The 22,372-nt window shown below is 48.1% G+C and overlaps 1 protein-coding gene across 8 annotated transcripts in view; it reads left to right on the forward strand.

Annotated features, from left to right (window-relative positions):
- The window catches only part of Gas7 (growth arrest specific 7), a 238,887-nt gene that overhangs the window by 181,865 nt on the left and 34,650 nt on the right, over window positions 1-22,372 (forward strand). For 4 of the 8 annotated variants that reach the window (XM_005067601.4, XM_013111693.3, XM_021225779.2 and 1 more), the window contains exons 4-5: window positions 11,545-11,630; window positions 20,289-20,342. In XM_005067601.4, coding sequence (XP_005067658.1) covers window positions 11,545-11,630; window positions 20,289-20,342 — 140 coding nt within the window. The remainder of the gene's footprint in view (window positions 1-11,544; window positions 11,631-20,288; window positions 20,343-22,372) is intronic. The other 4 variants (XM_040748905.1, XM_040748903.1, XM_040748904.1 and 1 more) reach the window with 1 other exon arrangement.

Here is a 22,372-nt window from a genome sequence, read left to right on the forward strand (position 1 = left end):
GAGACTAGAGGTCTTGCTAAATGTCCCACAAGGCATAGGAGATACCCACAACAAAGACTCCCGGGCTTACAACAGTGGGAGTTAAGGAACTGTTCTGGGGGACAGGACCTCCATTCAGCACTGCCCATGGCAGTGACCTTGGTCTTTCAGGAGTCCTGTGACAACAGGGAAGATTATCAAGCATGAAGAGCCTGTCTTGGATTCTAGGACCCACTCTTTGGTTTAGCACCCATTTTAATGTGGGGCCACACCAGCTGTATTGTATAAAGAAGAGTCCATCCCAACTGGAGGGGAGTAAGCCCCCTACACCTTAGTGGTATTTAAAATCTGAGTATGCCTACTGTCAGTGGCAGCCTTACTTTGGGAGATTTTGGCTTGTTTCCTGGGGTCTCAGCCATGTTGCTTCCCCCACCATGCCCTTTTTCACCATTCATATATTAGGAGCCCACAGGGTGATCATGGCAGAGGGCCTTCCTGACCTAGATTCATGACTTGATACTGTTCACTCTGGAGCAGAAAGATATGTCAGCCGTCTGTCTATCTGCCATCTACACTCCCTCCTGCCACCTTCCCTACATCTGCTGTCTGTCTTCCACCTTACCATCCACCCTTGTTCTGATCCCATTCTGTAGCTGTGATAAAAACCTCTTATTAAAAATACTGGAAGGGAGGAAAAGGTTTATTTCAGCTTTAGGGCACAGTCCATCACCGAGGGAAGTCAGGGCAGGAGCTCAAACAAGAACTTGAAACAGAAACCGTGGAGGAACGCTGTTGGCTGGCTTGCTCACTGGCTCACAATTAGCCAGATTTCTTCTACAGACCTGAACCACGTTCCATGGGGCATGGTGCCTCCCACAGTGGGATGGGCTCTCCTGAACCCATCAATAATCAAGATAACCCCCCACAAGCTTGCTTACCCTCCAATCCTCTCTAGGCCATTCCTCAGTTGAGGTCGTCTCACACGACTCTAGGCTGTGTCAAAGTGACAATTAAAGCTAAGTATGGCAAATCCCTATTCCTCCTGCTCTCATCCTTCTTGTATCCCATCACCTTCTCTTCCCTCCTTCTCATCATCCTCTTTTCCACCCTCTGACGTCATCTACCCTCCATTATCCAACCACTGTCCCCTCACCCACTTCCAGCCACTCTCTGCCTCCCTGCCCCCACCCTCGATCCTTGATCGTGCCTCCACCCTCCATCTTCCTGCTGTCTTCACTCCATCTACTTTCCTCCCTTCCTTTATCCATTCTATCCTTCTTCCATCTTCCCCATCCAGTCTCCATCCTCCCTCTGTCCTCCATCCTCTCTCCACCAACCCTCCATCCTCAAGTACTATTCCAGTGATAGCAGGGTCTGGTATATGTTGTTGTCTTCTTTCCTCATATTTTATTACAAGCCTCTTAAGTAAAAAATAAAGTAGTGGCCATTCTATTTCTCTGTAGGGGATCGCAAGGTTTTTGGTTTGTTTGTTGTTTTTTGTTTTGTTTTCCTAGTTCTTTCTCCTATTTAGTTTAATCAGAGATTGGAGTGTGTGTGTGTGTGTGTGTGTGTGTGTGTGTGTGTGTGTGTGTAAAGTGTGAGTGCCAGTGTGTGTGCCATACATCAGAGGTGAGAGGACAACTTTGGGGGGGTTGGGTCTCTCCTTCCTCTGTGACATCCAGGGATTGTAATTAGATTGTCAGGCTCGTCCATCAAGCGCGTTTAACCACGGGGCCATCTTGTGGACCCTGTCAGCCACCTCTGTCAGTAAATACGCCACTGTTGCCCATTCCCAGGGAGCTGACACCCTGGGACACACTCGGACAAGCAATCACAAAGGAAGTAGGCCAGGTGATGCCTGCACGCTCTAACAAGGAGTGAAAGTGGGACAATGTGACAGTGACTGGGGAATCAGAAGACCTTAGCAAAGAAGTGGCATTTAGAACAAGATTTAGGGTATGGTAGGGCTGGGGAGGAGTGGGAGAGTCCATGAATCTGGCCAGGAACAGCTAGGTCAAAGGTCCTAAGGCTTGAGAACAGCATGAGGGGGCCGGCTGGTCTGGACAGGAGGGAGGTGGGGACAGGTCTACCAAGCCGGGTGATCTGAAAGAGGAGCGCACTGGCTTCATGTTGCATGTGGAGGTGGAAAGGAGGGAAGAGCTGATGGGTGAGTAGCGCTGACTTCATGAGCAGCTGCCAGGCTGCACTGGCTCTCTGCTTTCTGTTAGCAGTAGAGAGGTTTTACACGGTGTGTGTGTGTGTGTGTGTGTGTGTGTGTGTGTGTGTGTGTGTGTGTGTGTGTGTGTGTGTGTGTGTGTGTGTGTGTGTGTGTGTGTGTGTGTGTGTGTGTAGGGCAGTGAAGAAAACCAAGTCACCTTTCCACAGACCACAGACATCCCTCTAGCCTCTCCTGAAGGAAAACATGGAACACTAAACAATGTTGGGAAACCACAGATTAATCCCACTAAGCTGCACAGGGGAGGGGTTGCGGGGTGGGGCTCAGCTTTAATTCCAGGGGCCCTCCTTCCACAGGGCCTTCAGGCTCAGGGCAGGGCTGGTTCATTCTTCTCACAATTAACACAAATCGCCAGGTTCCCAGCTGGGGAGGAGAGATCTAGCTATATACCTGAGCCCTCAGAACCATTCTTCTTTTTAACTGTTGGTGATATTTACAGTGACTACTGGGCTGGGGACGTGGCCCACATTGCCTCTTTTAATGTCACCAGAGTTGAGGAGCCCTATGGATTCAGTGGCTTTACTCGTGCTGCCTACCGCCAGGCTTTCTAAATGAAAAGCCATTCAGACCACAACAGAACTCCTGAGAGCCTTTCAGTGACTGCTGGTGACATCAAAGTCCCTCTCTGGGCTGCTTTAGCGTGCATTGTGGAGGGATTGGTTTGTGGAGAGTGAAACTGTATCAGGCACAGGGGAGGAAAATGGAGTGAGGAATGGCCTTCTTTAAGTGTCATGTCTGAGTCACTTGTAGGATGAGGGACAGCAGAGAGAAGTGCTGTCCCTCCCTGTAGAGCTTGTGGGGGCCATGAACAGAATCTGTATCTTGTGCTCAATACCGAGGCCACTGGCCATTTGTGCTCCTCATATGTGCAGTGTGCCAAAAACAAAAACAAAAAACTGGAATTTTACCTTAATAACTTTTAAAATCTTTTGGAACAATTTTATGCTTACAAACAAGCAGAAAAATGCACAGAAATCCCTGTACAGCCTTTCTTTTCTAATTAATTTTTGGGGAAGAGGATGGCAGCACTGGAGATGGGACCTAGGGCCTCATGTAAACTAGGCAAGCCCTCTACCACTGAGCCACAGTCTAAGGTTGCCTGGTATATTTTCCATTCAGTTTCCCCTGTGAATGTCCATCACAGCCAGAGTCCATTTGTCCGAACCAAGAAGTGAACCTCATGCATTATTATTAACTAAATGCCAGACTTTATTTGGACTTGATAATTTTTCTATGAGTACACTTTTTCTAGTCTATGATGCTGCATTGAGATTTTATTTAAATAAGGTTTGTTAAAAAACAATCACCTGTAGCCAGTGGATGGGGGCATCCAACAGAGCCAATGTACTGAGGAAGCTCCTACCTGAGCCTCTGGCCTGGGGTGTGCACTGAACCCGTGGGGGCTTTTGTTTGTTTGTTTATTTTGTTTATTTTTTGTTTTGCTTTTGTTTGTTTGTTTGGTTGGTTGGTTGGTTTTTGTTTTTTTTGGCACAGGGTTTCTCTGTGGCTTTGGAGGCTGTCCTGGAACTAGCTCTTGTAGACCAGGCTGGTCTCGAACTCACAGAGATCTTCCTGCCTCTGCCTCCAGATTGCTGGGATTAAAGGCATGTGCCACCACTGCCCGGCTCTGTTTTGTTTTGTTTTAAAGATGGAAACACTTATTACTTACCAAGGCTGCCCTGGTAGAGCATACGGGAAGGTGTTTGGGAAAACAGGGTTTAAGACCAGTCTTTGTCAGCCTTAGGGATTGTGCTAAGTTAGGGGTCATTGTTAGGTCTCCAGAAGCCTTAGGGGACCTGTGTACAGGGGAGAGGTCCAGGATTTGGGAGGAGCCTGAGAAGTGAGCCTGGAAAGTATATAGCACATAGCTAGGCCTCCCTGAGCAGAGACTTGCAGTGGCTCCAAGCCATGCCGTCATGCTCAGCCCTAACCCAGGGAGCTCTGGATGCTTGCTTGTCTTCCCCACTCAAGAGCAGGACTCTGACATGACAGATCAGCAAGTGTTCAAACTGAAAGTCTACTCCACAACCTGAATTAGACCTTTCTGTTGCCATCGGGGAAGGAGGCCATGCTGCTCCCTGTTGGGAAGGGGCTGTGCTCCTTTAGAACATGTGATCCTGGTGGATAAACCTCCAAGGAGTTTGAGGAGGTCGATCCCATCGTGTTGCCCTAGGTTTTCACCCAGTCACAGCCACGGGAGAAAATGCAATGTGAACTTTATCTTTGAGACCACAGTCTACGTCCTAGACACCCAAAACAGACAGTAAGAACCAAGTGACTAGACAGAAGTTTCTGGAACAAAAGGTTATTCTTGTAAAATCACTCCCCTGAATGGCCTGATGAAGACTGAATTCTCTGAAGAAGCTGAGTTTGAAGAGGCACCTGCTAGGCAAGCTGGGGCATGCTGGGGCTGAAAGATGCAGAGCTAGGCCTACTTACAACCAGGTGCTGACCACAGAAGCCACTTTATGTTCTCCTGCAACTGCAGCTGTGGATGTCAAAAGTGAATCCCATAGGAGTCTGTGTCATTGCCCTGGATGAATGGATGGATGGATGGATGGATGGATGGATGGATGGATGGATGGATGGATGGATGGATGGAGTCAGGAAGAAGAGTAGATAGATGGATTTCCAGAAGGATGAGTTCCAGAGCTTCCAGGTTTCTTAACCAGAAGGAGGATAAATTACTGCTCTCATTCCATAGAGACGCAAAGTCAGGTCGGAGTTGCATGAGGGTGTCCAGGACTATTCCTCTCTGTTCTTTTGTTTTCTTAGGCAGAAGAACCCTGGATGCTGAGGCTTGGGAAGGAAGTTTTTTATAACAGGAATTGGGGCTGAAAAGAGAATGCAGAGCTCGTGGGAGAGGGAATTCGAGCAGCATAGGCTCCTGGCTTTGTTACTTAGTCTTTCCATGTTTTCTGTCCCCTCTCTCCCTGTGCCATTGCTCTCCCCTAACCAACCTCCTGCTCCTTTTTTAACCAAGTATCTTTCTCCCCTTCTCATTGCTCGTCTCTCAAGCCCTCTGTCTGATGGGCCCTGAGATAGAAGTCAGTGTGTGGGTGCCTGTGTTTGCCCTTACCTTTGAAGTTACTGCAGTCACCAACTGGTTGGAGCTTTTCATTCCCTTTTTTAAGTCATAGAAACCCCTGAGTTTGGGATTTATGCTTTTTCTCATATCCTTACCCTGTTCTATGTTTTTTATGGTTGAGTAATCCTTGATCAATTAATTTTAGTTCCCTCCCAGAGGCTGGAGGTCTTAGATGTCCCCCACTCGGGCTTCGTTTATCCTGTGGCCAGTGGCTGGTGAATTAGGAGTCCAGAGGGTGGGGTTGCTCATGGGAAAGAGCCCTGGGTCTCATGGGCTTTAACTGTTCTCATTTTCACTGGTAGGCTTTCTGAACACGCCTGCCTGGAGTAGAGAGACACATAGCCTGATGGGGTCAGGGAGAACTGCTGTGTGGGGAGAAATGGTTGAATGGAAAATTAGTTTTTCTTCCCAGTAATTGTTTTGACATGAGCTGTAATTAGCCAACAGCTGACAGACTAGAACTGAAGAAAGAACAAGGGGATGGATTAAAGGCAGAATGCCTGGGCATTAGCTGGCTCCTGGCAGGGCTGGGAGCCAAGGGAGCCAGGGGAGCCAGGGCTAGGTGGCAGGATGAAGCTTATAGAATGTGCCTAGTGAGTGGGGGTCAGAAGGGCAGACTCTGCCCTCAAAGAGCTAGGGAACAACCTGGGCTTATAGGGACCCGATGACATCAACTTTAGTGGCATCACTATTGGCTCAGAGAAAACATTTTCTTTTATCACCAGACTGAGCTGTGGTTTGTCTCTGTGGTATAAAGGGTCAGAGTGGAGTGTATAGACTGAGAGATCTGTCACATGTTTCTAGGTCTTGGGATAACTATGGCTGGTTATTTCCTTGGAGCTTGAACAAGTTTAGCTCATAAAACCACCTGGGCCTGGTGCCTTTTAGTGGAGGTGCACTTTTCAGAGGTCTCCTCCTCTACCTTCCCCATCCCTGTCCCTCCTCCTCCCCACTATCTCCCCATTCTCCTCCTCTTCTTCCTCTTTCCTTTTCCCCTTCTTCTCCTTCCCCTCCATGTTCTTGAAGTCATTTTGATAATTTGAATCTTATGGAAGGTTTGGATTTTATTAGTGTACGATTAGAAATCATGTGCTTTGGCATTAAAAAATTTAAAAAACCCTCTTGACTGTATTTTTGTGAGTAAGCATTCTAACTCCCAATTCTAAGCATTTGTGGTTATCCTCAAATTAAGCTACTTCATCTCCTTTTCTTATTGTTATGATTCCTACCCCACCCTAAACGCACACATGCACATGCCTATACACGCAATGACACACATGGGAGGAGGGGAGGAAGAGAGAGAGTGCCAACTCTGTGTTGTCAATGTCATTCCCGTCTCTTAACGTTAATTTCCCACACTGGGTCTGCCTCCTGTTTTCCTTGGTTTGTTTTGGAAGTCATTTAATGTTTTTTCTCCCGGATCTTTAGGGGGAATGTTTAGTCCACTTAATTTTGTTGCTTTGGGCTCAGTAATAGAATAATTAAGGCTATGAATTCTCTGGAAACCATAATGCAGGCTTTATCCATTCATTTTAACTTATTCCTCCTTATTCTTTTCTAAATAATGTGTAATTATGTTCTTAAGTTCTCTTTTAGGTTTCCAACTATTTGGAAGTTCGGTGGTTGGATGCCCTGTGTGTTTACTTTTCATTATTAATATCTACTTTTATTGTTTCTTGGTCAAAGAATGTGGCCTGAATTATTTATGCCTTCTGCCGTGCACTGGCAGTTTATTTGTGGCTTAAGCGTGGTTAACTTTTCAAATGTCCCATGGCTTCTTGGCAAATGCTGTCCTCTTTGTTTATGGGGTAGGATGTTTTATACATGTCTCCTACTCAGTCCTTTAAATTAAACTAACTCAGATTTCATTCGTCTTTGTGCTTGTCTATTAATCAGTCCCAGAGTCCAAGTGTGCGCCGAGGTTTCCACCTCTGTCTTACACTTTCAGGCATTTCTTTTGGAGGCATGGAGTTCCCTATGCAGGTTGTCCACCTTACAGTCCTCCTGCTTAAAACTCCCCCAACACACACACACACACACACACACACACACACACACACACACACACACACACACACACGCACGCACGCACACACGTATGCACGTGTGCTGGGATTGCAGATGTGGACCACATGCCCAGTTCCAGCATCTGTATTTTATCCATTTCAACACTGTCCTATTTGATAAGCAAACTTTTTCCAGTGTCCCACTTTGGCAGTGGGTGTCCTATGGCTTATATAATGGCTTTCATGACAAAGCCTCTTGAGCATCTGAGCTGTTTCCCTTGGTCTCTGATGCTTTTAGAGTTCCAATTCTCCTCTCTGGCTGCCTTGCTTGTTGGGTTGATATGAATAACATTTGGCCAACCATTTGAGAGTTGAGTGAGGACTATAGCGATGGAGCTGGCCAGGCAGAGTTGTTTTACTTTCTTCTCCACACACTGAATTGGCCCTGTGCTAGAACAATTTCTCTTAACTTTGTGAGTGTGTGTGTGTGTGTGTGTGTGTGTGTGTGTGTGTGTGTGTACATGCCCGCCCAAATTTCTTCAGGAGTCTAGAGCTGACCTTACAAATCATGGAGAAGCCCAACTGTCCAGGGGCTGTTGAGCATTGCTCTGCTTACAAATGGCTCTGGATTGTTTGCTGCAAGCAATAGATGATGGGCTACATCTCCTACCATGAAAAGGTTCTACCTAGAATTGTCTTTGCCAACTCACTGCCATGGTTTGCTTCAGCCCTGGCCACTCCATTCCAGACATGGTGTCCCTTAGCTAAGATGCTTTGAGACCAGAAATGCTTCCTATTTGGGAATACATAAGGAGACCTTTGGGGGAATGGAATCCAGGTATAAACAGAAAACCCATAGGTAATTTTACACAATATTTTGTCTTGTTTCATGACATAGAACTTTCCATTCATGATGTCATCTTAAAAACTCTAAAACTAGCCAGGCATTGGTGGTGCACGCCTTTAATCTCAGCACTGGGGAGGCAGAGGCAGGCAGGTGGATCTCTGTGAGTTCGAGGCCAGCCTGGTCTACAGAATGAGTTCCAAGACAGCCTCCAAAACAATACAGAGAAACTCTGTCTCAAAAAAACCACACACACACACACCTCTAAACCTTTGGGGATTTGGGGTTGCACATCACTACTTTTCTTGCCACCAAAGCAGAAGACCTAACAGAAACAGTGTGGCTAAGCAGGGCTGGCTTTGGCTCACCGTTTCAGAATGTGTGGTCTCTTGTGACAGGGTATCATGGTGGATCCCACGGCTGAGAGAGCCAGCTACTGGAATTCCTGTCATCTGTAGCTGGAAGCAGAGGGGTCAGCTAGAAATGCAGCTAGCTGGCAACCCTAAAACTCTGTGCACCCCCAGGTGGCCTGTGTCTGCCAGCTAGGTCTCATGTCCCAAAGACCTTTCTTTGTTCATGGCCTTGCAGAACAATGTTTCCAGCTAGAGACCAGTGTTCAAACACATGAGCCTGTGGGGGTAGTTTACATGCAAATGGGATGTAAACTCCCTATAGAAGGCATTGAGGACTTCTAGATGTCTTCTCTTGTGGTCCCTACTTGCAGAACTGCTCGAAGAGCTGTGAATTGGACATTAGTTCCTCTGACCTCCAACTATTCTTTGTATGTATGTACATCCATTGGTAGTCTCGCCCAGCCTTGGGCATAAGTACAGTTTGACTCTCCAGTTTTCAGAGATGGTGCAAGCTGGTGGTTCTCAGGGGCTAACATCAAGCAAAAACAGCAACCTCCTTTCCCCTCCCCTTTTCCTCATTTTAAGGTTGTGCATTTTCCTTGCACATACATATGCACATTACACATGGAAGTGACCTACATGTGGATGTCAGGAAATGAACCCAGGTCCTCTGCAAGAGCACTAAGTGCCTAGCCCCTGAGCCACCTCTCACTTCCCCACCCCCTTCCTTTTAAAAGAAGGCCTGTAGAAGTCGCAGGCCACTTCCGTGCTCATCACCTCCTTGGGGCACACGTACTAAGCAGGTTAGGAGACCGTGTGGAATCACACCCATTTCCTTGGCACCAAAGAGAAATGGCTTCCCTAAACTCGTGTATTTGGGGAAGAGTGTGGGTCCCAGTGTGAACCCATAAGGTCAGGAGTGGGAAGCAAGGCTGAAGCTTGAAGCTAGCAGTGACAAGTATGTGTAGCCACAGCAATAGAAAGACATTGTAATCAGGGCTTCCCCTACCCCATAAAAGAAGGTTTATCAGTCTCAGTGGAGATATAAGTGTGTTTGCCCAGGAATCATACTAGAAGCATTCTTGAAGGGTAGGATTTTAAAGTCGTGTATGTGTGTGTGTGTGTGTGTGTGTGTGTGTGTGAGAGAGAGAGAGAGAGAGAGAGAGAGTATTGTGTAGTTTTTTGTATGTGTTATTATTATTATTATGCACACACACAAGTGTTCTAAGGATTGAACCCAGACCCCTGAATATGCTCGAGACATTCTATCACCAAGCCACATCCCCAGCCCCTTTTTTAATTTTTTATTTTTACTTTTGTTTTGCTTCACTGAGATAGGGTCTCACTAAATAGACCTGGCTGGCCTAGTATTCATTATGTACGGTAAGCTGTCCTTGAACTCACAGAGCTTCACCTGCCTCTACCTCTCAAACTCTGTGTGTGCCATCATACATGGCCCTTTTTATCTTTTATCTTGAGACATCATCTCACTAAGTTGCTCAGATTGGTCCAGAACTCACTCCCACCTTGACCTCCTATACTCTGGAAGGGCAGATGTAGGCCATCATACCCTGTTGTTTTGTTTGGGGACAACTGAGGCTCAAAAGTTCATGCAGTTGATCATCATTTATTAGTTAGAAGAGCCAAATTTCATGACAACTAATCCATCCCATCCTATTTCCATTACCCAGGTTGAATCTTCCATCCCCAAAATCCAAAATCTAAAATTTTTGGACACCAACATACCTCAAGCTTTGGATGTGAGATCATGTATTAGTTACTTTCTCACTCCTGTGCCAAAACCCCATGGCAAAGAAACTTAAGGGGCTGGGAGACAGCTTACTGGAGAAGGTGTGTACAAGTACAAGGAACTGAGTTTCATTCCCAGCAACCACATAAAAAAGCCAGATGTGACCTGGTGTGTCTGTAACCCCAACACTGGTGAGGCAGAGACAAGCAGATCTCTGGACTTGATGGTCATCAGTCTAGCCCAACTGATGAGCCCCAGGTCCTGATGAGAGACCCTGTCTCAAAAATAACAAGGCTCCTGAGAAGCAACACCAGAGGGGTGACCTGGAAAACACACCAAACCACACACACACACACACACACACACACACACACACACACACACACACACACACACACACTGCACCCCGAGTGCATGCATGTGTGCGTGCATGCACAGGCGCTCATGTACATTCACACACACACACACACACACAGGAGAAAGGAAGGGTTTATTTTGATTCACTATTTGGGAGGATGCAGTCTGTCATGACAGGGAAGGGACGGCAAGGGAGTGTGAGGTAGCTGGTCCCATTGCATCTGCGTTAGGGAGCAGAGAGAGATGAAAGCCAATCTGCTCATCAGACTTTTCAGGACCCCCGCCTTGACTCTCAGCCAATCGTAGACTTCACTTTCTTCAGTTCAACCTTCCTGGAAGCACCCTACAGTAATGCCCAGAGGATGTGTGCTAGTAACTCCAAATCCAGTCAAGTTGAAGGGCATTTCAGAGTTTGCCTCTTTGGATGGGTGCTTCATACCTGGTGCAATGCTTCTAAGTCTTAAAACATCCAAAATCTGAAATATTTTTGATCCCAAATGTTTTTGGAAAAGGATATTCACCCTTGTTTACATGACAGTATTGAGAGACTGAGGGTGGAAAAGTCCCCCAGAGAGAGGAAGAGGACTCATAGGCCCACGGTGTGGGAGCCACCTGACTCAGGAGAAAGAGACAGGGCCCCTTGTCAGCACCTATGGTGGCAGCTGGGCTCTGATGGCCTCGGCTTCTGCTGATCGCACTCTTGAGAAGAAAGTCGGTCCCCTGAGAGTTCAGGACTCTGGCTGCCAGGAATTGGAGCTTCCCACTCTTTCCTAGCTTTTAGCTGCAGATCAGATCCCAACAGATGGGCCCTGGCAATGAGACCTCCTGCAACCCCGGGATGAGGTGGGAGAGAGAGGGCTGCTGTGGCCGGAAGTCGAGGGTGCCTGTCTGTGGCCCCCGCAGCATCTGAGCTGTGTCTCTGTCCCCACAGTGAATGGATACCACGCGTCAGGGACCCCGGCGCACCCTCCAGAGACTGCCCACATGAGTCTCCGAAAATCCACCGTTGATTCCCAGGTAAGGGGCTGCTAAGGGAGGTAGGGGCAGCTGAGTGTCTAGCTCAGGAAGGATAGAGTTGGGAGTCAGGGACTGTGATCCTTTTCTGCCATGAGTGGAAAGTATCCCTGGGTTGCCCTAACAGTTCTTGATGAGGGGTGGGTTTGCAGAGTTGCAGTTCATTGGTTTTCTAGAAATCAAGGGAAATTTGGAACAGGAGATAATGGATTATAGTCATCAGGGCAGGGAGATCTGCTCTGCGAGCCACAAATCCAACAGAGTACAGATTTCCTGTCAAGTTAGCCATGAGAGCCAGCCAGGCCATTGTCCTTGTAGTCCTATGCTGTGTCCATCCTCAGTCACCCAGAATGGAATTTAGGAAAATGTGACCATCTCATTCACTAACACAGCGTAAAAATCGCTATAGGATGCAAAGAATTGTGTGTGTGTGTGTGTGTGTGTGTGTGTGTGTGTGTGTGTTCATTTTTGAGTCAGGGTCTTATGTAGCCCAGGTTGCCCCCAAGATTTTGATCCTCCTGCCTCCAGCTCCCAAGTATTGAGATCACACACATGTCACCATACCCAGCTGAAAATTTGTTTTAAGATTCCCAAACTGCTGTCTCATTCGTCATCCAAACTGGCATGTGTGGCATCGTGAGATGGGTATCAATAGCATTCATGAGCATGGGACCACAGAGGAGCAAGCCCATGAGATTGAGTCAAGGGTCATAGTGAACCCAATAAAATATTCTGATTTTTATCAGAGGAGGGGATAGTCTCCTTACAAATTAAGAGTTTCTTAAAGAAACTTCCAAGCCCTGTCATACTTTCTCAGTAGTCAGTGTGGCAGCCTACAGGGGTGATGGTGATGATGGTTGACGGCCATGGTGGTGATACTGCCGAGAATGATAGCTGTGGATGCTGTGGCCTCTGTGTGGTCACTGAAGGAAAGAATCTGTGCTCTGTGAGTGCCATCAGCTAAGATGTGGCTGCCAGCTGCAATGAAACAAAGGGTGTTGAGTTTGGGAACTTGTCCTCTCAGGGTGCTGAGCATTGATTGAGCCCAGGTTCAGTAAACTGTGGTAACAGAGAACTCCAGGCTCAGTGTGAGGCAGGCCTTTCAAGTCTCCTGCTTCTTGGATGGGATCTGATGTGAGCAGGATGTGCATTCCCAGCCAGCCCCCAGATGCCAATGGAGACCATGCAGTGTTGCTTGTAGAGACCATGTCTGGCTAGTTAACAGTACACAGGACTGTGTCTGCTCCCCTCACGTCACTTGTCACGAATCAACCCTGACTTTGCGTGTCCTGTTGAGTCACCAATAGCCTTCTCCATGAGTTGATCAGTGTGTTGGAAGGGAAAAGGGCTTGTCATCTGACTTAGGAGTGTTTCTGAAGACCTGAGCCTATTCTGCTGCAGTTGAACCACAATAAAACCATGCTGCTATTCCAGCACCATGAGGAAGGACACTGGAAATAGCTCCCCATTCTTCCTTCCCCACTGAGATGTGACTCCCCAGTCTCCAGAAGTACTGTGAGGTTCCTACTCAACCATATAAAGCATGCCTACTTCTGGGGCAGCTTAGAATCTGAAAGCAGATGTAACAGTGTGCTGTAGGTCTTGGGCAGAGGGATTTCTCCTCCTATATCTGTTCTTGGAAAATATTCACATATTTATACATATTCTGATTTATATGTAAGGCTGTTCATACAAGCCTTATTTATACCCCTGGAACACTGGACACAATCTAACTGTCCAACAACAGGAGATGGGCAAAATGGCTTCTAATGCTGGCTGTATAGACGGTTGGTGATATTACACAGCCAATAAAAAACATCCTCCTGAAGAAAATGTAGTGACTTGGGAAATGCTTCCAACTTAAATCAAGTGGGAGGGCTGAAGAGATGGCCCAGTGACTAAGAGTATACTGTTCTTCCAGAGGACCTGAGTTCAGTTCCAAGCATCCATATCAGGCATCTCACCATAGCCTGTAGCTCCAGCAGCTAGAGTTACTAGAGTCTAGTTCCAAGGAATGGCACCCTCTTCTTACCTCCATTAGAATCTGTACTCATATGTGCATGTGTATGCCATGTGTGTGCATGTCTGTGTGCATATATGTGTGCTATGTGTATGCATGTATGTGCATATGTGTGCACATGTCTGTGCCTGTGTGTGAATGTATGTGCATGTGTGTGTTTGTGTGCCATGTGTATATGTGTGTACATATGTGTGCTCATGTGTGTGTGCTGTGTGTGTACATGTATGTGTGCCCTGTGTATGCATATGTGTGTGCATGTGTGTTTGTGTGTTTTGTGTTCATGTGAGTGTGTGTGTGTTTGTGTGTTGTGTATTCATGTGTGTGTTTGTGTGCTGTGCGTGTGTGTGTATGTGTGTGTGCATATGTGCCTGTATGTGTGCATGTGTGTAGATTAATAAGGGGATACAGTCCTATTTAGAAGAAGGACAACTGTGCTTCTGAGACAAGGAAGACCAGATAGTCCCATAATGGCCTAACTGCATCTCAGTCTGAGTTTCTCCACTGGAGACACTTGATGGCATCTTGGATTTTGATTGTTACCACTGGAGAGGGTATGTCGATGGATCTCTGTGAGTTCAAGGCCAGCCTGGTCTATAGAGTGAGTTCCAGGACAGGATCCAAAGCTACACAGAGAAACCCTGTCTTGAAAAAAAGAAAAAGAAAATACAAATCACATTGAGCTTGCAGAAACCTGACCACAGAACATGAGTAATTTTTATTTTGTTTCTATTTTCTTCAAGTTTCCTAAGATCAACACATTTCACCTCTATAAAAGACAGATAAGCTTTTTTATTTAAGAGAATAAAACTGGGATGCTGGGGAGAGGGCTCAGATGGTGAAGTGTCTCTTGTGCAAGCCTGAAGACCTGAGTCCAGTCCCCAGCACCCACAGAAAACGCAGACTGTGGTGGTGATCTTGTAACCCTAGGAAGTGGAAACAGGAGGGTCGGGGGTTCACTGGCCAGCCTGCCTAGTGTTGTCGGTGAACTCTAGGGCAATGACAGAAAACAAAGTAGAGAACTGTTGAGAATGATTTCTGCCACACCCGGTGTATGTTCACATATATGTGTGTGTGCATGTACACACATGCCCACACCCCCACACACAAAGTTAATGAAGGTATATGGTGCTGAGTTTCCAGGGAATTCCGGCCAGCTCCTGGGTCCAGGTCTGATAGACAGTGACTGCTACACAGTCAGGCTAGCAGAGTATTCTTTTTGGATAACCCTGAAGTTCAGGCTTCATCAAAGACACAAAAATGAACAATGTAGTATACACAGAAAGGGTAAATCTGCATCTATTCCCTGCATTCCAGAACTGTAAAGTAGATCCTTTAGGATTCTTTTAGACTGTGAAAAGACAACATTTGAATACAGAAGCTGCTACTTTTTAATCTGTGTGTGAACCTCTGAAACTAATTATCACAAGAGTTCTAAAGGCTAACCATAAATGGGTTGAGAGAGTCTCCCTTTAAAGACATCAGGACACAGAAGATGTTTAAGCATACACAGTATTCTTCAATGTACAGGGGTTTACTCTCTATCCCAGGCTGTCCATCATAACTCATAACTCCTCTTGGTAATAACTGAGAGCTGGGGACATATCTCAGTGGTAGAGTCCTTGCCTACTGTATCCAAGGCCCAGGGTTCAGTCTCTGGCATGCACATGCATATAGACAGTAATTGAAATATGAGTGAATGAAGGGCCGCTTGAGAGGCAGGATTTGGGGTCAGAGTGATCAAGCCCAGATTTGCAAAGTACTGGCTGGCTTCTCTCTCTTTGAGCAGGTGAATGGCAAAGAATGGTAGCAGGGAGGTGCAGCCACACCTAACGACCCTACATTTCTGGGTCATAAATAGAACCCATGGCAGGCTGCCCAGGAGCTCCTGAGGCACTTTTAATGCTTTCTCCTTTGTCCAGGTTTGGGAGACCAGGGTGAATGGGTACAGGTGGTGGTGGTGGTGGTCTGGTGCCGCTCAGTGGACAGCTTCAGTACTGCAGTCACCAAGTATGCTGCTTCCTGGGTCCTGGATAAATAGGCACCTTCTTAGTTGGGAGAGAGCCCAGGGGTCAAAGGCTAGTAGTCTTGCCAACCTGGTGGAAGCAAATCCTAGCTTGTGCATTCTTTTCCTGCACACATCTACCTGGACCTTTTTGTAATCCATCTGTCCACCATTCTGACTTCCCCAGAAGACACAAAGTAAAAGAGGAAGGACTCGGGACTCAGGGCGTGGGCACCAAACAGGATGTGTGGAAGGGTGCAGTTTAAGTGGAGAAAGATCTGAGAGTCTGCATCTCTGCAGTCCTTCCCCGGGCCTTTACTTCAGTAACACATGCCCCATTGCACACTTAGGTCTTTGCTAGGCTGTGAGGCACAGAACAGCTCAGCCCTAGCTGTAGTAGGGCAGTGGGTCAACAGCTGTCTAATTCCATCACTGGTAAGGGCAGGAGGGAGTGTGCACAATGAGAAGCTAAACTCGTGGTGGTAGGAGCAGCAGAAATGGCCTTCTTAGGAAAAGATGCCAGGCTATAGAGTAGAAAGCTGCACAGAGGGTTGATCGACAGAAAAGATGGGGGTAGGGGATGGTGCCCCAGACAGAAGGGGACAGCACGCCTAGAGGCAGGAAGGAGGGTGACACCTCAAGGAACCCATGGAGGCCAAGTATGGGTCATGGTATGACTTACTAAATTAGCAGGTGTGGGAGGGCCGAAGATGAGACTGGAGGGTCTGCATGGCCCGTCACACGGAGCCCAGGTTTACGCCAACAGTGTTGGGAGCTAAAGAGGGTTTTTCTATAGCCAGTCCCCTGCCGCATGCACGGATCCATGAGATTTTTTTTGAAAGGGGTGTGCTAAAAAGACATTTGGAGAGGGGCTGTTGGCCCCTCATGAAGCCACTCACAGCTAAGCAAGCTGTGTGTGTGTGTGTGTGTGTGTGTGTGTGTGTGTGTGTGTGTGTGTGTGTGTGTGTGTGTGCTTGGTGACAACAGAGTTGCTCGGGTGCAGTCAGGACACCGGGATATGGAAGTGGCCTTTCAGCCAAAGTGGAGGAGAATCAAACAAGCAATGCACGAGTCTCTAGTTCAAGGCTAGCCTGGGCCACAGCGTGAGCTCTGGATCCAGAAAAACAAAACCTTACAAAAGGAGAATTGTTTGGAATAATAGGCAAAGGACAAAATATGAAAGTATCTATTGTGGGGATCTTTAAATTTATGAAAGCTGAGGGCCTTCTGTGACAAAGTCCCATGGACCTATCATGTCCACGTTCATGACTGGTCTCATCCTGCTTTGAAACCCTTTACCTAAAGCAAAATTTTGGGCTGATTGCTCCAAATCACAGGTTCTCAACCTGTGGGTCACTTGGAAAACATACATTTTCCTATGGTCTTAGGACCCCCCCAACCATAAATTCCTTCTTGTTGTTACTTCATAACTGCAACTTTGCTACTGGGTGGTGTCTCAGTTCCCAAGATCCTCAAAAATATGTGTTTTCCGATTATCATGACCCACAGGTTGGGAACCACTGCTCTAAATGCAAGTCTTTCTAATTATAAATCAAAGTACCATTACCACAGCCAAGAAAACACCAGCCCGATGACATCACTATATACATGCCACAATTCAGTTCTCCAGTGAGCCCTAAAATGCCTTTACACCTGCTTTTCTCCCCAGTCCAGGATCCACTTAAGTGTCTTACATGAAAATGTTGGTTTCTTTGTCTCCTTAGCCTCTGTCTCTCTATCCATGTCTGCTGTCTGTCCATCTACCTCTCTCGAAAACACATTAGTTGAGATGCAACTAAGTACTATGTGGTTCCATCATTTAAAATACAGTCTGGGACTACAGCGATCAGTTCCCAGTCCTGTGAAAGAAAGAGAGGGAAAGAGAGGGAGGGGACAGGGGAGTGGGGGTTGTGCCAACCAGGCAATTCATTGATGGTTTTTAGTGCACTCATAACCATGCATCCTTCATCACAATGGACTTTAGAGAATTTGCATCACTCCTTAGCCTCCCCCAAGCCATGGGCTGTTACTAGCCTACTTTCTGACTCCAGGCTGTCTTTTTATGGTGTTTTATCTGCAGGAAGGCCAGCTGTGTGTGGTCCTCTGCGGCTGATTGCTTTCACTCGGGATGTTTTTTGATGTCTGTGTTGAGTGTGCTCAACTTTCATTCCTACGGCTGAATAGTATGCCATGATACGGCCGGTTTTGTCATCTCACTTGCTTCTATCTCCTTGTCTAGACTGATGCCCCAGGGTTTTTCTTTCGCCTGCCCTCACGCTGACTTCTAGTTCATGTTTTGAAGGCTCCAGGTCACTGTCTTGTAGGCTGACCTACATTCTTAATCCATTTGCTTTCTCGTGATTAGACCCAAGCTTGGAGTTTGACAGGAGCTCCGTATGGGGGTGAGCTGCCTGCTGCCTGTGGCATCCCTGGGGAGACACACTCACAGGTCTCTGTTCCGCTGGGGAGGTTCCGGGTCACTGTAATAACTGCTGGATACATTTCATTCATTTCCCTTTCTGATTGGTCAGTAACCTGCGGGGCACCAGGGTGACCCTGTGCGACTGTCCTGCCTCTGTGACAATCACAGACTAAACCCCTTTGACACTGGGATTTCCAGGCAGTGAAGTCTACATACATTTTCATGGGAGTTCTTCTGGAGTGTCACGCTCCCTTGTCCACTGTGGAGTGAGTCCACCGTGGTCATTACTGAGCTCTGGCACTCGCCACCACTGTGGCCTGGGGGGGGGCGCTCATCTTTAGACCAGCTCCTTTGCCTTTTTGTTGCACCTCCATCATTTTTGAAATCCTCTTGCATTTGTGGCACAGTAAGATGCTGGGTTTCTGGGAACCTTCATTCCTCTCAGTGGCGAATAACAAAAGCCACCACTAGAGGGTGACACCTGTGGGACTTCTTGCCTCCTGGTCCCTCACAGCTCCAGTTAACGACAGCAGCCATATCCAGACTATGGCCAAGGCCACTAGCCCCTTGGCTTCCCGAGGTCAATCCTGGAAGGACAGTGGCGCCGTAATGTTGGTCCCTGACAGGGAGACTTGGGAAGAAGAGAATCTAGCTGTGAGGCAGGACTGCCCGTTTCTTGGCAGGTTTGGGGTTGGCCAGTGTCTCTGCGTGGAAGAACCATGCAGGGACCTTGCGCCTACCTTTTCTTGATAACTGGCACCCAGGACTCTTTTAGTGAATGTCCCAGGATACAGGTCAGGCCAGGGGGATATGGCGGGACCTTAAAAATACATAAAGAAGCTGTAGTTGGCCACAAGCTTGACATCACTCCCCAGCCTGTCAGGACAGAATCGCTGCTGGCACCAGAGGGAGTGATGGGTGCTGGTCAGATCAGTGTGCCACCAATGAAGTCTCCAGCTGTGGGCAGGGGCTGTCTAGAGCTGTGTGAGAATCAGTGACCACGGTCCTTTTTACAGATGGATACCCTAGCTAGATGAAATGGATGCTCCTCGAGGTTGCTTTTTACCAAGACCTTCAGGGTGTGAGTTTTCTCTGAACAGGCTCTTTACCTGTCAGAGCAAGGCGGTAAGGCTGTACATGGGGAGGGTCTGTGATGAGCTCCTTTTGGCCTGGCTTGCTGATGATTTCCTGATGCAGGAGAAACCCACCCTCAGGTGCCAACTTGCCAGGGTCCAGGGCTATATGGCTTGAAGATGGGTGAAATCACCTGGCTTCCCCAAGGCTCGCTGGTAAAACCCTTCATGCTATTGGACCCAATAGCAGCCCCAGAACACACACAGAGTGGTCACCCATGGTGTCTCAAGGGAGCTGTTTTCAAGGGACCCAAGACAAGTGGTGTCCCAGGATTCTGTCTGGGGAGCCATGGAGTTGAATCCTGAGCGTGACTGCTAAAGTCTCAGAACTGAACATTGTCTGTGTCAAATGTGGCTTTTTTTAAAGCTGGCCATTCATGGCCATCTCCACCAACATGGGCCTCTAGCCATCACCTGTGGGTGCAGAGGTCATCAGGACTCCATTTTTCCTTTTTGACAGTGGGGACAGTACAAAAAGTCACTCCAAAAGGATACTCTGCTTGTGAGAAGCCACTGTGACTCCCAGGCGCTGGCATAGTGGCACATTGCCAAGGTGGAGGAGCAGCGCCCTGTGCTCGTTCCACACGCATTCACCGTTTGGTATTACGGACTCGGAGGGGTTCAGAATGAGATGTCATGTGCTGAGTCTTCTGTGCTGGGTGGGGGTGGGAGGGTGGCCTACAATCTGCCTTAACTCTCTGTTCCCCTGCCATTCCATGCCTCTGTTTTGGCAACGTGGTCTGGTTACCAGCAGAGGGCAGTGGAGGGGTTAACTTCCCCCAAATCCCAGTTGGAAAGGAGAGGAGGGGAGACCTGGTTTGCTGCGGTTCCCTGGAGCCTGAACTCAGCCTTCCTCCACTTTGCCTGGAGCCTGAGCACTCTGGAACAGCTTGGGCTCTAAGATGCACTTGCCTGCCCTAGCCCAGAATATGGTGACTCAGGAGTTAACGGCAGGCTGACACCCTGAACTTCCCCAGCTCAGGGTTCTTAACCAATCCCTCCACCTACCTGGGGAACGGGAATGGGGAAAAAAATGTCCAACATGGAGAACAGCTTTGATGATGTGTCTCACCTCTCTCCCCAGAACCTGGGATCCTCGTCGCCAGGCAAAAAACAGAGCAAGGAGAACACCATCACAGTAAGTGTCTCACCGTTGGTGGGGAGGGCTCCCAGGCTGGGGCTTTGGGCTACAACTGGGCTGTTGCCGTGGTAACGTGGACCGCCAGCCAGGATCAATGCTCGATAGGAAATAGAGAAGTTCCAGCCAAAGCTTGGGTTTAGCTGAAGTTGCCCTGTCCCCTCCCTCTGTCAATTTCCTATTTTGCTTGCTCTCCCCTGGTGAAGGGGTGGAGGGCAGGAGGCTGTGAGGAGGCAGAAGCTGTTTCTGTGTGGTGGGCAGGAGAAGGTGCTTATGGGGGAGCGAATTGCAGGGGGTTGGGTGTGCTGTGTGCAGAGATGTGACATGGAAATTACAGCCATCGCAGGGCTGCTTTTGTGCAGGGAAACTTCTGGAAGATGTCAAAGTTAAAAGCAAGAAACAGCTCCCTACAAATAGCATTTCTGGGAGTCCCTGACGAGAAGCTCCATACTCTCAGGGATCCCCCCAGTGCCTGTGTGGGGATGGAGTATGGGCCCCAACTCCTCCCTTCCAACTCCATGGTGTGCTGGGGCTGGGACATCCCTGGCCTCTACTCTAAGGAGGGAGCTGTCTAGATTCTTAGCCAACAACCCAGAAAGTTGAGAAGTGAGGTCTATGCGAATTTGCTATCCTGGCACAAGTATGGAAGAGACACACACAGGGACTTGCTGTCTTTTGCTCCTTGTCACCCTATTCTGAACTGCTCTGACCACCTCTGCAAAGATAAAACCCAAGTGGGTGCATTGCTGTGGTTGCCCATGTGGACCATCTTGCATTGCTGGGAAGAGAGAGTCAAACAAACAGTAATAGCAGCCATAATACCTGCCGATACCTTGGTGCCCACTCGGTACACACCAGGACTGCTTCCAGAGGCTCCATTTGCTTCCTGCTATGTGAGCTGTGGTTAACAGAATCAACCCTCCCGAGTGACCAAACACATGGACTCTGAAGCCAGAGTGTCACGTATGCCACTCAGAAAGCTGTGCCCAAGTTTGAGCAAGTTTCCCAGCCTCTGCTGGTGCCTGTTTCTACCATGCAGGGAAGTGAGGGCTTCAACGATGGGGGAGTGGAATGGATTGGTCCATGACGGTAAAGCACCTAGGACAGCATCCGGCACACACTTAGTGTTCATTATGCATTAGCGTGATCACACTGTAAACAGATGAGGAGAACGGGGGCTCAGAGTGGTGTCATGTCCAAGCTCACCTAGCTTGGAAGCTTCAAGATTAAAAAACTCAGCTCTTGCCCACTGATAGTGCCCTTCCTGAGATGACTTACGTCCCTCACACCATCACTCTGCCTTGACCCTGCTTGGGTCTCCTGGAAATTGGGCAGGGCAGCTCAGCCTGCTGCAACCCTGCAGCAGCCACAACTTCTCTTTCTAGAGAACCTAGAGGAACCTGGCAGGGTGTAGTTCAGTTCAGGCTCTGGAGGGTGTGGTCCCTATCTTCACACTGCTACCAGATGCTCCAGAATGCCGAAGCCAGATGAGAACTCCTCAGAGTCCCAGAAATGGGGAGAAAGGGAGAAAGTAAGAGGAAGACATTTTCACATTCTAGAAACCAACAATGGGAGTGAAGAGTGTCAGGCAGTGTCGCTCTGGCTAGTTGTCTCAAAGGTACACCGTGATGGATCTCAGCCACAGAGTCAGGCCACTGCTGGGTCCTTGCAGTCAGAGAGCTTCTGAGCATGGCCCCAAGCTTGGCACCAGATGACACACCTTATCATTCCTGCCTGGTTCTTCCCTCTGGCCTACATCAGCACATCTCATGAGATGGTCTGCAGCATGCAGCTGTAGTCCAGGCTCCTGAGACACCGCGTAAGGTGTGGATTCCTGAAAACATCTCTAGTTGGTCTTTCTGGGGGCAAGGACAGAAAGCTACATTTCTGCCAACACTTATAGAGGCTTGGTGTAAATCTGCACACCTTGGAGAGCTGATACTGGGGAAACTAGGCAAAGGAGGGAATGACTACAGGTCACACCGCAAGTGAGAAAGAAAACATGGGACTCGAACCCAGGTCTCCCTGCT

The sequence above is a fragment of the Mesocricetus auratus genome, unplaced genomic scaffold (assembly GCF_017639785.1).
Source record: "Mesocricetus auratus isolate SY011 unplaced genomic scaffold, BCM_Maur_2.0 Super-Scaffold_100007, whole genome shotgun sequence".
NCBI classification, from domain to species: Eukaryota; Metazoa; Chordata; class Mammalia; order Rodentia; family Cricetidae; genus Mesocricetus; species Mesocricetus auratus.